Source organism: Pituophis catenifer, unplaced genomic scaffold, assembly GCF_029215685.1.
Source record: "Pituophis catenifer annectens isolate HBS135680 unplaced genomic scaffold, rPitCat1.0.hap2 SCAF_2, whole genome shotgun sequence".
NCBI classification, from domain to species: Eukaryota; Metazoa; Chordata; class Lepidosauria; order Squamata; family Colubridae; genus Pituophis; species Pituophis catenifer.
This window is the reverse complement of record NW_027256882.1, coordinates 82,795,593-82,810,632: the sequence shown is the minus strand read 5'-3', so window position 1 is coordinate 82,810,632 and position 15,040 is coordinate 82,795,593. Positions and strand designations below refer to the sequence as shown.

The 15,040-nt window shown below is 41.7% G+C and overlaps 1 protein-coding gene across 1 annotated transcript; it reads right to left on the bottom strand.

Annotated features, from left to right (window-relative positions):
* Positions 1-5,613: 5,613 nt before the first annotated feature.
* LOC139310210 (hyaluronidase-4-like) lies at positions 5,614-12,632 on the bottom strand. The gene is made up of 4 exons (XM_070934370.1): positions 12,523-12,632; positions 10,618-11,638; positions 7,231-7,320; positions 5,614-5,988 (listed from the first exon to the last, which is right to left on the bottom strand). Exons 1-4 carry the CDS (start codon positions 12,630-12,632, stop codon positions 5,614-5,616), a joined length of 1,596 nt encoding a protein of 531 aa, XP_070790471.1.
* Positions 12,633-15,040: the final 2,408 nt, after the last annotated feature.

Below are 15,040 nucleotides of genomic sequence, written 5' to 3'. Positions count from 1 at the left end.
CCCCTGGCCTATACCATTCTGGATAAATGGCTCTCTTCTTAAAAACTTACAGTGAGGGAGCACCCACAATTTTTGGAGGCAAACCATTTCACTGACTTAATTGTTTTCATTGTCAGGAATTTTCTTCTTCATTCTTTGTTGGATCTCTACTTGATAGTTTGCTTCTTGTGGTGTTTCCCTCAGGTGCTTGGAGAATAGATTGATGCTGAATTCTCTGTGACAAATATTGGAAGACTGCTATCATGATACCCTTAGTCCTTCTCTTTGGTATTCCAGCTATACCTAGTTCCCGCAATCGTTCATCATGTTTTAGCCTCTACTCCTCTAATTATAATAGTTGTTCTTCTCCGCACTTTTTCTAGATTGCAAATATTTTTTTGTATTGTGACCAAAGCTGGATACAGTATTCCAAATGTGATCTTACCAAGACAGTACAAAGCGATAGTAACACTTCTCATGATCTTGATACTATCCCTTTGAGGTGTTAATAACATGTTCAGTTAATTTCATTTGATTATGACTTACTGACAATTACATTTCAAGTACAGGTTTAAAAATGTCTTGTGTGCCAAGAAAGATGTCTAAACTGCAGCTGAAGCATAGCGAAGAAAACATGGTATATTTATGCTGAATTCCAAAGCTTTGTAGGTTGCCCTTTTAAAGCATGGCACTATCTGGTCCTAAATACCAAAGAAGCATTGAGATCCATTCGTTTCTTCTTTCTGTGTATCAAATGCCATCACAATGCCATCACAGAGCCTTGGTAGTACAGTGGTCTAAGGCACCCTGTTATTAAGCTGGTTATTAAGACCAGATGCCTGCAATTACTGCAGGTTCGAATCTCGCCAAGGCTCAAGGTTGACTCAGCCTTCCATCCTTTCTAAGGTAGGTAAATTGAGGACCCAGTTTGTGGGGGCAATAAGCTGACTTTGTATAAAATATACAAAAGGATGAAGGCTATTGCTTAGCGCATTGTAAGCCGCCCTGAGTCTCCAGAGAAGGGCAGCATATAAATCAAATTAAAAAAAAAATTCCATTATTGATTCAATTCAGTGTTCACAGCTCACACGTTTTGGTGCAAGAAGAACCTCAGCTATAACTCCCCAAAAGAATCACAAAAATACCCTGTGAGAACTGTATTCATGAGCTGGTTTTTGGCACAGATGCTCAGTGCATTTGGGGGCATTATTAGGCGAGAGACATTTGAGAGAAGTTAGATTTTTACATACTTAGTAATGGACAGGAAAAAATATTCTAGAGAATGTACTTGGTGAACATAGCCTGAATTTTCTGTCTGGGATATATTAAAGCTAGAACTTCTGTGTGGTGGGTAGGCACCATGCATTTCATAATAAGCTGGTCAATTTGTAATTTAAAAGCAAAGGAATGTCATTGTGCCATAGCTAAAACTGAGTATTATGCCTCCAAATTAGTAGGCCACGTGGCATAATTCCCTTGCCCAGGATTGAAGTTAAGTACTTAATACATCGGATAGATCCTCACACAAAGAGGTGCAAGTAAGCAGCTTACTCAGTAGGCATCTCTGCCATCAGATGATGAGCCTAGATAAACATGATCTGCTATAAACAATCCATCTTTATTTAACATCCAGGTTTAATAGTAAGCCAAGAGCTGTCATTCTCCAAGAGAAGAGGCTGGAATCAATTCTAGTTCGTGTACAAGCTGTCCATTTCAGAATTCCTGCTCTGAGCAAAAACAGCCAATTAATTAGGTAGGGCTTTCTTATTTTAGGCATAAATCTACGTGGACCACAGCTATCTACGCGCCTTGGTGGCGCAGCGGACTAAACTGCTGTTAAAGTAGACTTAGCTGCCAGCTGCCTGCAATTACTGTGAGTTCAATTCTCACCAGGCTCAAGGTTGATTCAGCCTTCCATCCTTTCGAGATAGGTAAAATGAGGACCCGGTTTGTGGGGGCAATAAGCTGACTTTGTATAAAATAGAACACCGCTTGGGGGGGGGCAAAAAGCCCTACTAAGCAGTTATATACAAAAGTATGAAGGCTATTGCTTAATGCATTGTAAGCCACCCTGAGTCTCCAGAGAAGGGCGGCATATAAATCAATCAATCAATCAATCAATCAATCAATCAATCAATCAATCAAATAAATAAATAAATAAATAAATAAATAAATAAATAAGGAAAAGGTGGTACAAGTAGTCCTCAACCTATGACCACATTGGAGCCCAGAATTCCCGTTGTTAAATGAGACATTTGTTCAGTGAGTGTTGCCCTATTTTACAACCTTTCTTGCCACAGGTGTTAAGTGACTCACTCCGGTTGTTAAGTTAGCAACATGGTTGTTAAGTGAATCTGGCTTCCTCATTGACTTTGTCAAAAGGTTGCAAAAGGGGATCACATGACTTTGGGACAAAGCAACGGTCATAAGTATGAACTAGTTATCAAGCATCTGAATTTTGATCACATGATCATGGGGATGCTACAAAGGTTATAATTGAAAAATGGTCATAAGTCACTTTTTTTTTTCAGTGATATAACTTTGAACGGGCACTAAATGAACCTAGACCTGGATTAAATTTACAGTTTGGGGAGTGTGCAATAAGTAGCATTGTGCTCCCATGACACAACTGCAACTCTACTTCTTTGCTAATATTGCAGTTCAGTTCATGTTCTGTGGACACCAGATTAGCATTAAGCTAATTTCCATTGCTGTAGCATTGCACACAAGGGCTGTTCAGGCTGTTATAGACATCCCAGCACATGAGCACGTGTGCATCTGATAACCAAGAATTTTCAGCCAGTGGCTTGTTTTCTTCCATGGATACATAACAATACCCGTCCCCCCGAATCTGTCTCTGATAAAAACAGCATTCCTGTTCTCCACCCTATGGATATGCTTTTCTGCACACTTTTTCATTTCCTTGTTATTTCAACTTACATTTTATACTTTAGTAATGTTTGTCACAGCATCTGCCTCCAGGTCTCTTAAAGCACAGAATGGTCGTATAGTAGGAGGGTTACAATTGTCCCAAGCCATGGGTATGTGGGTTAGCAATCCACTACACTTTAGAGATGAGGGAAAATATTTGTAGCTCGGGTGGCAGATGTTGTTGCTGGTTTGTTCTCTGAGCTTGCTGTTAAATCAAGATGCTTCAACCAAAGTTCTGCTGATGATGTTACCTAGCCTAGTGACAAAATATTTGGAAGCCAAATAGCAAGCTCAGAGAACAAACAACCACCAATACACTTTATGATGTTTAGATCGCAAATGCTGATATGTATGACAGCAGTTATATAGGACAGGGTTCCCCAACCCACAGTCCATGGACCAGCACTGTTCTCTCGCATGCCAGAAACCGCATGCAAACAAGCGAAGCCCCATACACGGGATGAAGGCAGCACACGAAATTACGCCTGGTCTGCAGAAAAACTTCTCTCCACAGAACAGATCCCTGGTGCCCAAAAGATTAGGGGCCTTTGATATAGGACAGGGCTGTCAAACTCCTGGCCCAGGAGCCGGATGCGTCAGGCGCTAGTCACGCCTGGTTTAGCAAAGGAGAAAAATGTCACGTGACATCATGAGTTTGACACCCCTGATATAGGATATATGAAATCTGAATCAACACCAACAAAACGTCTAGGTAAAGGTCATTGTGTTGACATAACTACTCTCTTGAAGCGGCCATAACCAGCTTGCTAACACAAATACACCTTTTCCATCAGGAATGTGTGAGAAGGAAGTCAGACCAAAGAAACAAGCACCACCCCCAGAAAAAAGAAATGGTTGGCAACCAAAGTTAAATGCTGCCTTCATGATTCCCATTTTAGCAGGAACGTGTAAGCATTAATCCCATCACCTTTACAGGAGACAAAGAGAGGTGTGGTTGGGTTCTACCGAGTTGCAGAAATTGGCTGGCATGCAGCGGAGGGCCTTATTCTACTTGCAAAAGCCTCCTTTGCATAAGGGCTTTGCAAACAAATACTGCCCTGATCATACGGAGCAGCATCGGAGAGTGAACAGCCCTCCCCTCTGTAAGTTGTGCTAGGACGTTGGTGAAATCATTCTATGACTCATCCATTGGTACAGAGTAACTGCATAATGCATTGCACATTGCAGGGCTCCGGCATGATCCAAACTCTTGCAGTCTGAATGCGCATTGAATTTCTCATCACCCTGCAAAGCCACTCTACCAGCATTTGTCTGTATTGTCTGAATGTGGCTCCTTAGAGCAACAATGGGTTGCTTTTAAAGCAGCAATCTTTTCCTTGAGGACCCACATATGTGTCAAGCTGATTGGAAACAAGGCCAGTTTTTCCTTGGGCAGGGATGCTGTTAAAGGTGAAGGCTGCACCTGCTAGACTTCAACCTAGAGTTTTCTAGCCTGCTTTTCCTCTAGATGTAGTATGTCAACCCACTCCCTCCAATTTCAAATTTTAAACTTACTCTGTGAGGTAGGTTGAGCTGAAGGAGTGTCTAAAGCAGGGGTGTCAAACTCGCATCGTCACGGCAGCATCACATGATGTATCGTGACTTTTTTCCCCTTCGCTAAACCGAGCATGGCCCTGGCCAGTGCATGACACATCCAGCCCTGGTCTAAAGTATTCCAATGCTTTTAGAGCAATGGCCCTGGATGTAGCAACAGCATCAGTATACAGTACAAAGAGAGGAGGAAGACATTAAAGATTTGAGAGTTTTCAGGAGACAAACAGCCATGAGAGCCAACTCATATAAATAAAAAATGTTCATGGCTAATCAAGATGAAATATATTTCTGGCTTCTAGTACATAGCATTATAAAAGAATGAAGCACCAAGGCACTGAGGGTCACATGAAAAATATTTAATTTAAAAAAATTAAGTTTTCTCTCCCCCATTCCTTGATAAGAGAGGTAGCCTGACAAGTACACATATTTACCTACATACATATTTCAATTAAAACAGCACCAATCACATTTTGGAGGACACCTAGTTGGTTCAAGTAGGAAAGGTTTGCTCTGTATATAAATAATGTGCTTAGATCAGTTTTGATTCAACCAAAAGAAAGAGGAAATTACGGTCTTTGTCACAGTTTAGGAAAACGTGCACCTCAAATATTAAGGATGCTTGTATGCTGGTGAGAGGTTTAGAGACTAAAAAGTATGTTATTTGTTGTGTATTGCTGGGGTAGGAATGAAGTTCTGCTGGAGAAGTAAAAAAAAGCAAAAACAAAAAACAAATCCAAATAGTTGTTGTGATCATGCAGTTGCAACCACCTTCTCGACTTTTTTGAAATCCCCCCAAAAAACTTCTGGGTAGAAAATCTGTGTTCTTCCCCAAGGGCTAAGCTTCAGCTCCAACAATCCTTCATCGATGACTGAGAGATATATGCGAGCAACCTCTGGAGAGCCCAAGCAGCCCATCCTTGGTGTATGGGAAGTCCTGCATAGATAGGACTAATCCACACGTGCCAACTTTCCCAGTGAAACACCACAAGAGAAGGACATCCTGGGAAGTCAGGGAGAGTTACAGCAACTTGACAATGCCTCTTATTACCCAACACCATGCCTGTACCTTTCTCACATGGAAAGATATAGGATTCACTTTACAGTATTGGCTTCACAATATTCATATTTATAGCAACTAGTCCAAATGGCTCATAAATACCTTATCCAAAGTACAGACAAAACTGTGCTGTAAATGCACCAACTGTCTGCCCACAATCGCACGCTGTGCCCCTTGAAAAGGCATCTTTTGCCACTCCATCCCTTGTAGCAATGACAGGCGAACTCCTGTTCCATCTTGACCTTCTGCTGTTGGCTTAAAGTCCTGTTTGCCAACTCAAGAGTGGAGATGCCCTCCATAGGATTAGGACCAAGGTGTAAATAAGCGTCAGAGTCCATTCTCCGGCGAATGCAGCGGCCATGGTTATTGCAGATATGACGGCTGCAGAGCTCAGTTGCCCTGGTCACGTTGACAATATATGGGCCTAAAGTGCTTGTCAGATACTTGTGAACCTTTAAGCAATTGGTCTGTAAGAGAGGGGAAGATATACATTAAGAAACACAGCAATTACCATAATTGATATAAATCCGGAGAAAAATCTGCCTGGCTAAGGCTGAATCCATTTTAGACGTACAGCATTCTACCAAGTGCCTAAGGAGAAAGTGTTTTCAGTATCTGATTTTTTTCTCTCTGAAGTAGCGCTAGTTCTCTAATTTTGGGGTAAGAAATCTAAAAAAATGATGTGATCCCTAGAATACCTTTCTTGGGGGGCTACAGATTGAGGAAATCCATAGGATAACAGTTTTAGAAAGTCCAAATTGAGATCACGATCCACTGACAGACTATTTGGAAACATATTTTTTTATTTATTACATTTCTGCACTGCCCAAAAATGACTCTGAGCCGTTTAGAGAAATTGCCAGTCTTAGAACACTTCCCTTGTTATACCAATGAGAAATCTCAGAAAGGATATTGTTTCTCTTGTGTGTTTTATTCATGCATTAATGCACTAAACTGCACTAATACAGTATGGAACCTGTAATAAGAGATGGTCAGCCTAACACTTCAATCTTTCTTTAAAGGCCAAATTCAAGGCAAGCCTGCCCCATGCGGCATTCTCACCAAGGGGAATAATGGGTCTTGGCTGTACCATTTGAAACAGTTGTCAGAACTCACATAATGGAATACCTCTCTAAATAAAACAGCTCTTCCATATTTCTTTGTCAAGAAACCGAAGAACAGACAGACCATAATTATTCCTCGCAGTATCTTTCTATCTATGATGGATGTTTAATTTGTTACAGAATAGCTACTAACGATGCAAGACTTGCCACGAACGCTTGAAATAGTATAACCCAGATGCAGGATGTCACTTCAAAGCGAAGGATAAGTCCAAAGGTGCATAACCAAATGTTGCTGAACTACAATTACCAGATTCCTTCACCATTAGCCAGCCTGATAGGGGCTGCTGGAAGATGTAATTCAGCCACATCTGAAATGTGACACCTTGCCTATCTCTAGACCAGGTCAAAAATATTGATTTTTTTTCCCCCAATTTCTCATTAACACTGGATTTTAAATCTCTGATGACCCCTTTATTTATTACAGAAATAAATTGCACTGTATGCAAGCTGATCTAAAAATTACCAGATAATAAGAGATACAGACAGCCTCAGATCTACCCTCAACTCTGTGGCAAGTAATGAGCAAAATTGAATTGAAAAAGAAAGAATAAGACAAGAGGATGGAGAGTTATGGAACTACGTTACCCGGTTCCGAGAATATTCTGCGTCTCCCCAGAGCACAAGGCCATGAGCACCCATGGCTGCAGCCTGCCCTATGGTGTACTCCAGGTCTGTCTAGAACAGCAAGAGAAACCATCACAAAGAAATTAGCAGCAACAGGATTTAATCCTCCTTGCCCCCTTCTAAATTTTAGATTTTTGCATGCTGTTTCTATATTTTAACATTTTATTGTCTACTGTCCAGAGTCCCTCTCTGAGGAAGAAGGAACAGTTCAAAAATGTGAAAAAAATAAATACCCATATTTTTCGGAGTATAAGACGCATCGGAGTATAAGACGCACCTTAGTTTTTGGGGAGGAAAATAAGAAAAAAGTTGATTGGCAGGTGGATCGGCCTCCCGGAATACCCCCAATCAGCTGTTCCCAGTGGTGAATTTTAGCAACAGGTTCGTTGGTTATGAGCTCTGTGCCTTGCTTTTTTTTGCTTTTTTTTCTGCCTCTGAAAGCTTCCGAAACAGAACTTCAGAAAAAAAGCCTCTGAAGCTCTGTTTGGACGCTTCTTTTCTGAAGCTTCATTTCTGATGCTTTTTTCAGCCTCTGAAACCTCCCTTTGAGAAGCTGTGTGGGGCTACATTCGGAGTATAAGACGCACTTAGATTTTCACCCTCTTTTTTGGGGGAAAAAGGTACATCTTATACTCTGAAAAATACGGTATTTAATAAACAAGGAAGAGGTCGAGACTTTTCTGGTGAACCTTGTTGGAAGAAATATCCAGGTCCAATTCCAAGCCGGGAGAAAGGCACTGGAAATAAAATGGAGGCTGGAGGCTGATTGGAAAGAAAGGTTCCCTTTATTGATGAAGCAGAACCACCAACCACATGCGATTCAGGGACAGCTTACAAAATGGAGTTTAGAGTGGGTAAGTTTTTATACCTTCTGGATTCCTATGTGGGTCATGTAGAGGTTATGTAGGGGTCATAGCTGGCTCTATAGGCAAAAGAGAAAATGCAAATTCTAGGTGTTTGTCTGAGCTAATTTTGTCAACCTTTTGTTTCTGTCTTGACCCAATCTTTCTGAATGGATTACCAAATCTGCATTTCTAAACACTGGCCTCCTCAGTTTCTGCTTGGGGCAGGGAAACTGGGGCTGGTTTTTGCCCTCCTTAAGATTTTCTTTTATTTCTCCTCCTTTATTTTATCCTGCCTTTTTAATATTTCCCAAAATATTTCGTTCTTCTGGGGGAGGGGGGGCTTCCTACAACCTCTTGCCATTTACTTTGTGAAAACTTGCTTCTAGAATTGTTCCCTAGTGATGTGATCAGATTTCTTTAAAAAATGTAACAAATCACAATACTTGATGCTGATGATTCCATGATACTGGAAGTTTTAAAAATTCCTATTTTTCTGTCTGGGTTTTTTTTTTTTAAACTAATCTTATTTCTGAATCCTTAGGACACTTACGGTAACCTCTTCCATGAGAAATAAAATCTCTCCGTTAAAATTCTTGCTCCAGTGTACAGAACACAAAAAAATGGATGCGAGTTGTCAGAAAGCATGTTCTGCTTCAATAGATGCTTGGGGGAAATTTCCTAACCCTACAAGTAATAAAGTCAATTATCACTTTATGGGATATATTCAGTCAGAGACTGGGTACTTATCTGTCAAGGATGCTTTAAGTTTGACTCCTGCACTGAACTTGGCCTAAATAGCCCCTCCCAATTGCATGATTCTCTAAACCAGGGTTGTCAAACTTGTGGCCCGCGGGCTGGATGCGCCATGTGCTGGCCACGCCCACACGTGGTTTAGCCAAGGGGGGGGAATGTCACAATACACCACGTGATGCCGCCGTGATGACGTGAGTTTTACACCCCTGCCCTACACCATTCTCTCAATCAAGGTATGCACGAAAACAAAACTTGTGTGGGTTTGCCATGTTGAAGCAAGGGTTGGGAAAAAGGGTTATTCCTAGCACAGTGAGATCATCCTCCTCTAGTTTTTTTTCCACATGAATCTATGACAATAATCCTATGCAAGGCATTTCCTCTTCTGTCAATCCATCTTGGTGGGGGTGGGTGGTGGATCACAAAGGACCCTTTCTTTTGCTCCATTCCTCCCCAATAACTGGAGGTTCACCTTCTCTGCCAGCTCTTCCTGGTCTACTTTCAACAAGAGGCCCCCATGGATCATTTCCAGCGTGCTGATCTCCCTGTTTACACAAGTTTCCTGCTTCGATCCTTGGCGCACATAGGACTGTGACATTCTTTAAGTGCTTCTCCTCTATCTATCCACTCATCTACCTATCATCGGGGTTATAGCCTCCATAATTGGACTGCCATCCCACTTGAGTTAAAATATACATCCACTTTTTAAAAAATGTTCCTCTTCTGTTAATTTTTTTTTTTAAAGTAGAGCCAGGAACAAAGCCCTTTTTGGCTTTACAGAGCTCCCTTAAGTTAGATCAAAGGAGCAATTTGATACAATGTGGTGCCTTGACTCAAAAACTACCAAAGAGACGGAGAGGCATCAAAGAAGCCAGATGAGAAGAGCAAAGCTGCTTTCACTTAGAAATAGCACCTTGCCCCAGTTCAGCTTGAAGGGAAGGAAAAGCTCCACCAGCCAGGAAGGGGTGTTGCTGCTCTTTGGGAAGGGGACTGCAACGCCACCACCCGGGAGTAAAGGCCAACAGCTACCAACAGTCATCCTTCAGCCCTGCACAAATGCAACCCCCTTCCAAAGGCTGAATGAACTGCACACTGCTACGAAAGGCAATGTGATACATAATAATGCTGTACAATGAACAAATACAGAACTGTTCCCGAGATAATTGAAAATTTTCTGTATCAGCAGAAGAAGGTTTTTAAAATGGTAAGCATGGCTGATACCATGATGTAAAATGTGGAGTGCGGGTATTACAGGCTCTGCATTAGCCCCAGGTTGCTCAGGATTTAAAGCCTAGGTTAAATAGTGATCTTACAACTAGATGGGGGGAAAATAATATTTTTTTTAAAGGAGGGCTGGAAGCAATTATGTGTATCCTGCCCATTCAAGAGGAAGAGTGTTACACAATTATTTTTAAAATACCTCCATTTTTAAGTACAGAGTATGTTTTAATCCAAGTGAAATGGCTCACTCACATCACCCTTTTCATCTCTCAAGTGATTCTCATTTGGATGCCGTTTGGCATCTCTAGCTGAGAAACCTATGGGACAGCTCTTCTCCCATTCCCAAATGAAGCCTGAAACTTGGGAATCAAATTCATTTCTTTTTGTCCTACAAGATTCCATCCACAGGTCAAGTTTAGTTATCACACAGTTCCCAAAAAACAGGCACAGATTTCTTGATGCCCAAGAACTCTGCTGGACTCAGAACAAAAGTCCATGGGGAAGCAAAGGAAAAACAGTGAAAGAATCTCACCTGGCTCAGCTCCTTCAGAGTGTAGGTGTAGAATGGCCTGGCATACATAAAAACAGGGAGGGAGTGTTGGGCAGAGGGCAACTCAGCCACTCTCAAGGCTTCACCCACTTTGGCCCTCACAAACTTCTTCCCTTGTGGGGAAGTTCTCAGCATCTCTTCCATGTAGATGGACGGGTAGAGGGCCCTGCTGTGCTCCCAAAGCCAAGAGAGGTCATTGTTGCGTTGCACTTCCACCGGGGGACAGTGCCCCGTGAAACCCTCAAAGTCATCCAAGTAATCATAGTTATAACAGTCGGGAAAGAGGTAGTAGCCCCACCAGCCACTGGGGCGCAGAGATTGGGCTAAGCGGAGAGTATCTGTCATAAAATTCTGGGCAGCTGTCTCAAACTCCCATTTGGCCTCCAGCTCAGCTTCATAATCAGATAAATGGGGGTTTCTTTGCTTGACCAAGAGGAGGGACATGTCCCGGTAGATATTTTTTTTGTCCCAGTTCCGAATCCACTGAGGCCTCCAGTTCTCCCAGTCAATCACAGCGAGACCTGCAAAAGAGTGTGAGGGCATGGCCACAGCAATGTCCCTTGTCATCTTCTCCAGGTGGTCTTTCAAGCTGACGTTCTGAGGGCAGCCACCGTGAACCGCAGTGGGTGGCACCGTTGTGTTCACGTAATAAGGATATAAGCCTAGTTGATCATAGTAGAAGATGGTAATGTTCCCACCCACAAAGGCTTCCTGGGAATTAACCAGGATGCCGTAGGAGTCCAAGGGGAGAGGGACATCGTAGGCAGCAGCACAGCGAGCCGTTGGTGCATTCCAAGTCACTAGGAAAGGTTTGTCTTTTACAATTGGAGGCAGGGCTGGTTTCAAGTTATGAGCAGCAAGAGGAAGGGCAGCCGGCCCATCTGGGAAGAGGAGCAGCAGCAACAAGAAGGTTTGATGACCCAGAGAGTGGTAGAGCCTCAATTGTGTTGAAGCCCATTTTAGCACCCCGGATGACCGTGACGTTCTTGAGTGGTGTGCAATCCTGCAAGAGGACAGAAGACACTGTCAATAAGGCATCAGCATTGTACTGATCGATTATCAGCCATCACTCCTTCTAAAATAAACCTCCCTGCTCTCGAATGGCGATTCGCCCATTGCAAACTGGTTTTCCTGACAGACACTGAAGACTCCAGGGTCATCAGAAGCACTCAACATTTTGACTATAGACCTTTCCAGCAAGCCATCCTTTTATTGGACTTGAGAGCAGCCCAGAGCCCCTCAATCCTCCAGCAGGGTGCTATAAAAAGTACCATAAAGCTCCCTCCCTGGGTCGGAGGCGGGGTCAGGGGTCAGGAACACCCTGGGGTTGCTTAAGGGGCTTGGAGACAAGGGCATGACAATGAATGAGAGTGCCCTGAAAGCCTTCTTTTTCTTTCCATGTAAAGCAGCACAAGAAGGAGTCTGCCTGTTTGCTAATTGCGGCTGCTGCCGGAGATTTTCCCCAAGCTAATTTAATCTGTACTGTAATATCAGTGAATGGAGAAAGGGGTGGGGGGGGAGCTAATGCTGGTTAGAAAATATTCAGAACTGCTTCCTATGCTATTTATGAAGTGGCGGGGAGGGGGTGTTTCACTTTGCTGCTGTGGTTGTGTCATTTTCTCATTGGTCTTTTCTCTGTTGAGATTCCAATCCATTTGGAATTTTTAAAAAAGAAATTCCATGTGTTTATATTTAGTATTCATTGCCTCTGAAAGAATATGGAGACAAAGTTCTGAATCCAAAACCCCCAGGGGCTACCGTCCCTGGTAGAAAACTGTGAAGAAATCTGGATGCTGCTTTCCATTCCTACCCTGACATCACAAGCTCCTCTTTCCTTATTTGTTTGAGCCAATTCCACCAGGAACTGAGCAATCACATTAACCTCACTCTGCATAGGTCACAGAGCAGACATTCAGCGATTGCAGTCCTCGATCATTGGTGACTTCTGTTGAGCGCACTGTTCCCCTGGAGATAGAAGATTTCTCAGCCAAATGCATTATCCATTGATGTCTAGCCCTCTCTTAAAAAAAAAAAAAGTAGTCATAATGCATGCTGTAGTTGTTAACAGTACCAAAGTCTTTGGCTGAGTTTCCACCAACTATTAAGTCCACACACACTTTAGTGACAGCTGGAATCTCTAATAAATTAGACAAGAGATGCTAACCACCTGTTTGTTTGCATTCTCCCCTAAATCTAGCAGTAGCTTTGTTTAAAAAAAAAAAAGCATCTGTCCATTTGATGGTTCAGTCCTTTAAGGTTTCAGAGCGACCCCCCCCTCAACCAGCCATGTAAGAAATATATCCTCATACAGCAGCAAGTCATCCGTGAATCTATTCAGCCATCCATGTTTTCCGCACACATGTTTCTCTATTCTAGCTTTTTATTATATAAAGTGCCAGAGTCCTCTAGAGTTGGGCATTGTTTAAATCAACATGAATGAATACCTAGATACATTTCAAGTGGAAATGTACTTACAGCTAGGGTTCTTGCAAAGAACAACAAACAGGATGGATTTAGAAGCTGGTCCATGAATTTTTCCCCCCTGCATGTGTTTGCTGTGTTAACCTGATATATATCCTTTATAAATTAGCTATCTAGTCAGTCTGGATGTACTGGATTTACTACTGTACAAGTAAAAACAACCCAAACCATAAGCACCAATAGTAGGGCATAGCTGATATGTTGATTTTGTTTAAAAACACTACTTAAATCAATCAGCCCAAAGGGGAACAATTACATACATCCACTAAGATAATAGTAAAAGAAAAGAAAATAGTAGATTTTATCAGAACCTGATCTTCAAAAAGTACATTAGGGAGCTGGAAAATTGTAGCATTCCATAAAGGCAAGATTAGTCTTACAATTCACAAACGATCCTGGTTATTGCAAGACAAAAAGAAATGCAAAACTTTAGATTGAAACTTTGAAAAATACCCCAGCCTCCTTCTTGGGTGGCAAACTCTGGGGATAAGTTCTGCCTTCACCAGAGAGGGCCTTCTACTGGATTCACTCTTTGCTTACATCCCAGGGGAAGTAGTTTGAAGCTGGGGATCCAGGTGTTTCTTTAGTCACCTTATACTTAAACAGCTGGATTGAGGTTGGGACAAGAGCCCAGGGCTCTGGAGGTTTTTTGTCATCCCATCTGGACAATTTTTTTAGATCAACCTTACATTGGTCTCACTGTTGGATATACTCATTCATGCAGCCCTCAACCAGTAAAAAACAGTGGCACCAATTGCATTCTCTTCCAAGGGTTTTGAATGCTGTTGGGTGAAATGGGGGAAGCACTGAAAGGAGAAAGGAAAAAAATGTTGCAGCAGAAGAAAAAGAACAATTAGGAATGATGGAAACTGGAAGATGACTAAGGGATCATAAATTTAACAGGAAGATCAGAAAAAGCAGCAGAATGAACAGGAAAGGAAATGAAGGCATACTATAAAAAAACAATTTCTCATATTTTATAATAGAGAGGACAAATAGGAAGATCTGTTTCTCTTGCTTTTACAATATTTAGAATCTAAACTATGAATAATGGATCTAATACTAATCAATCTCTTTAAGGAGACTGAGAAGTTAAACAAGGTGAGACAGAAAAACTGTGGAATTTTTTGAGCTCTAAATTCATCATTTACATGGGGTAACAATGGAGATGCACACCTGGTGGTTGATAGAAAAAAGTACTTAGACTTAATACTCGGGACAGTTCTTTCCGAGCCTAGACAATTTAGCATGAGATCATTTCTTAATGAAACCTCATTACATCTGATAGGTTTAGACATATTGAGTTATGATGATATAAACAGTGGCTGATTACAGAAGTGATATTATGTCCTTCTTCCTGTGACTCAACTGGGGAAAAAATGCCCAACAGCTTTTCAGCAGTTCTCCGTGTAAATTCAATACCTTAGGAAGGTACACAGACAAGTCCAGGCATTAAATGCAGCTCAAAGGTAACTTTAGGGGAGTGATACTGAGTGAAGGGAAGTATGACCAATGTATGAAAGAAAGTCAGATGGACAAATGTGTACTGCTGAAAGACATCCATTATTCTCCTCTCCATTCAACTATTTAGAAAGAAAATGGTAATTCAAAAACGTTGATTTCTATCAACTTCAAAATTATACTAATTCCTGAGGCTCAGATGATGCAGTTCAACTTCTAGAGTACAGTACTTCTAGACATAGACACAGCAATGCATTCAAGAGATGCTATGAAAAAATAACTTAAGATTTGCCTTCTGGTTTTATTATTTTCTTATTATTTGTTTATGAAATTTGTGTACCACCCAAAATCAGCCAGGCTTCAGGTGGCCTATAGTATTTACATGATAGAATAGAGTACAAAACTGAAATAAAATTACTTAAAATAGCAATTGGACTAACAGGCTACATTGTAGGAAATGGTG

What these genes read in the sequence shown, in the direction of transcription:
- LOC139310210 (XM_070934370.1), bottom strand. Translation starts at nt 12,632, where the DNA reads ATGCATTTGGCTGAGAAATCTTCTATCTCCAGGGGAACAGTGCGCTCA. An exon ending in TGCTCTGTGACCTATGCAGA is followed by an intron (nt 11,639 to 12,522) that starts GTGAGGTTAATG and finishes GTCCTCTTGCAG; the next exon opens with GATTGCACACCACTCAAGAA. An exon ending in CAGAATATTCTCGGAACCGG is followed by an intron (nt 5,989 to 7,230) that starts GTAACGTAGTTC and finishes CCTCTCTTACAG; the next exon opens with ACCAATTGCTTAAAGGTTCA.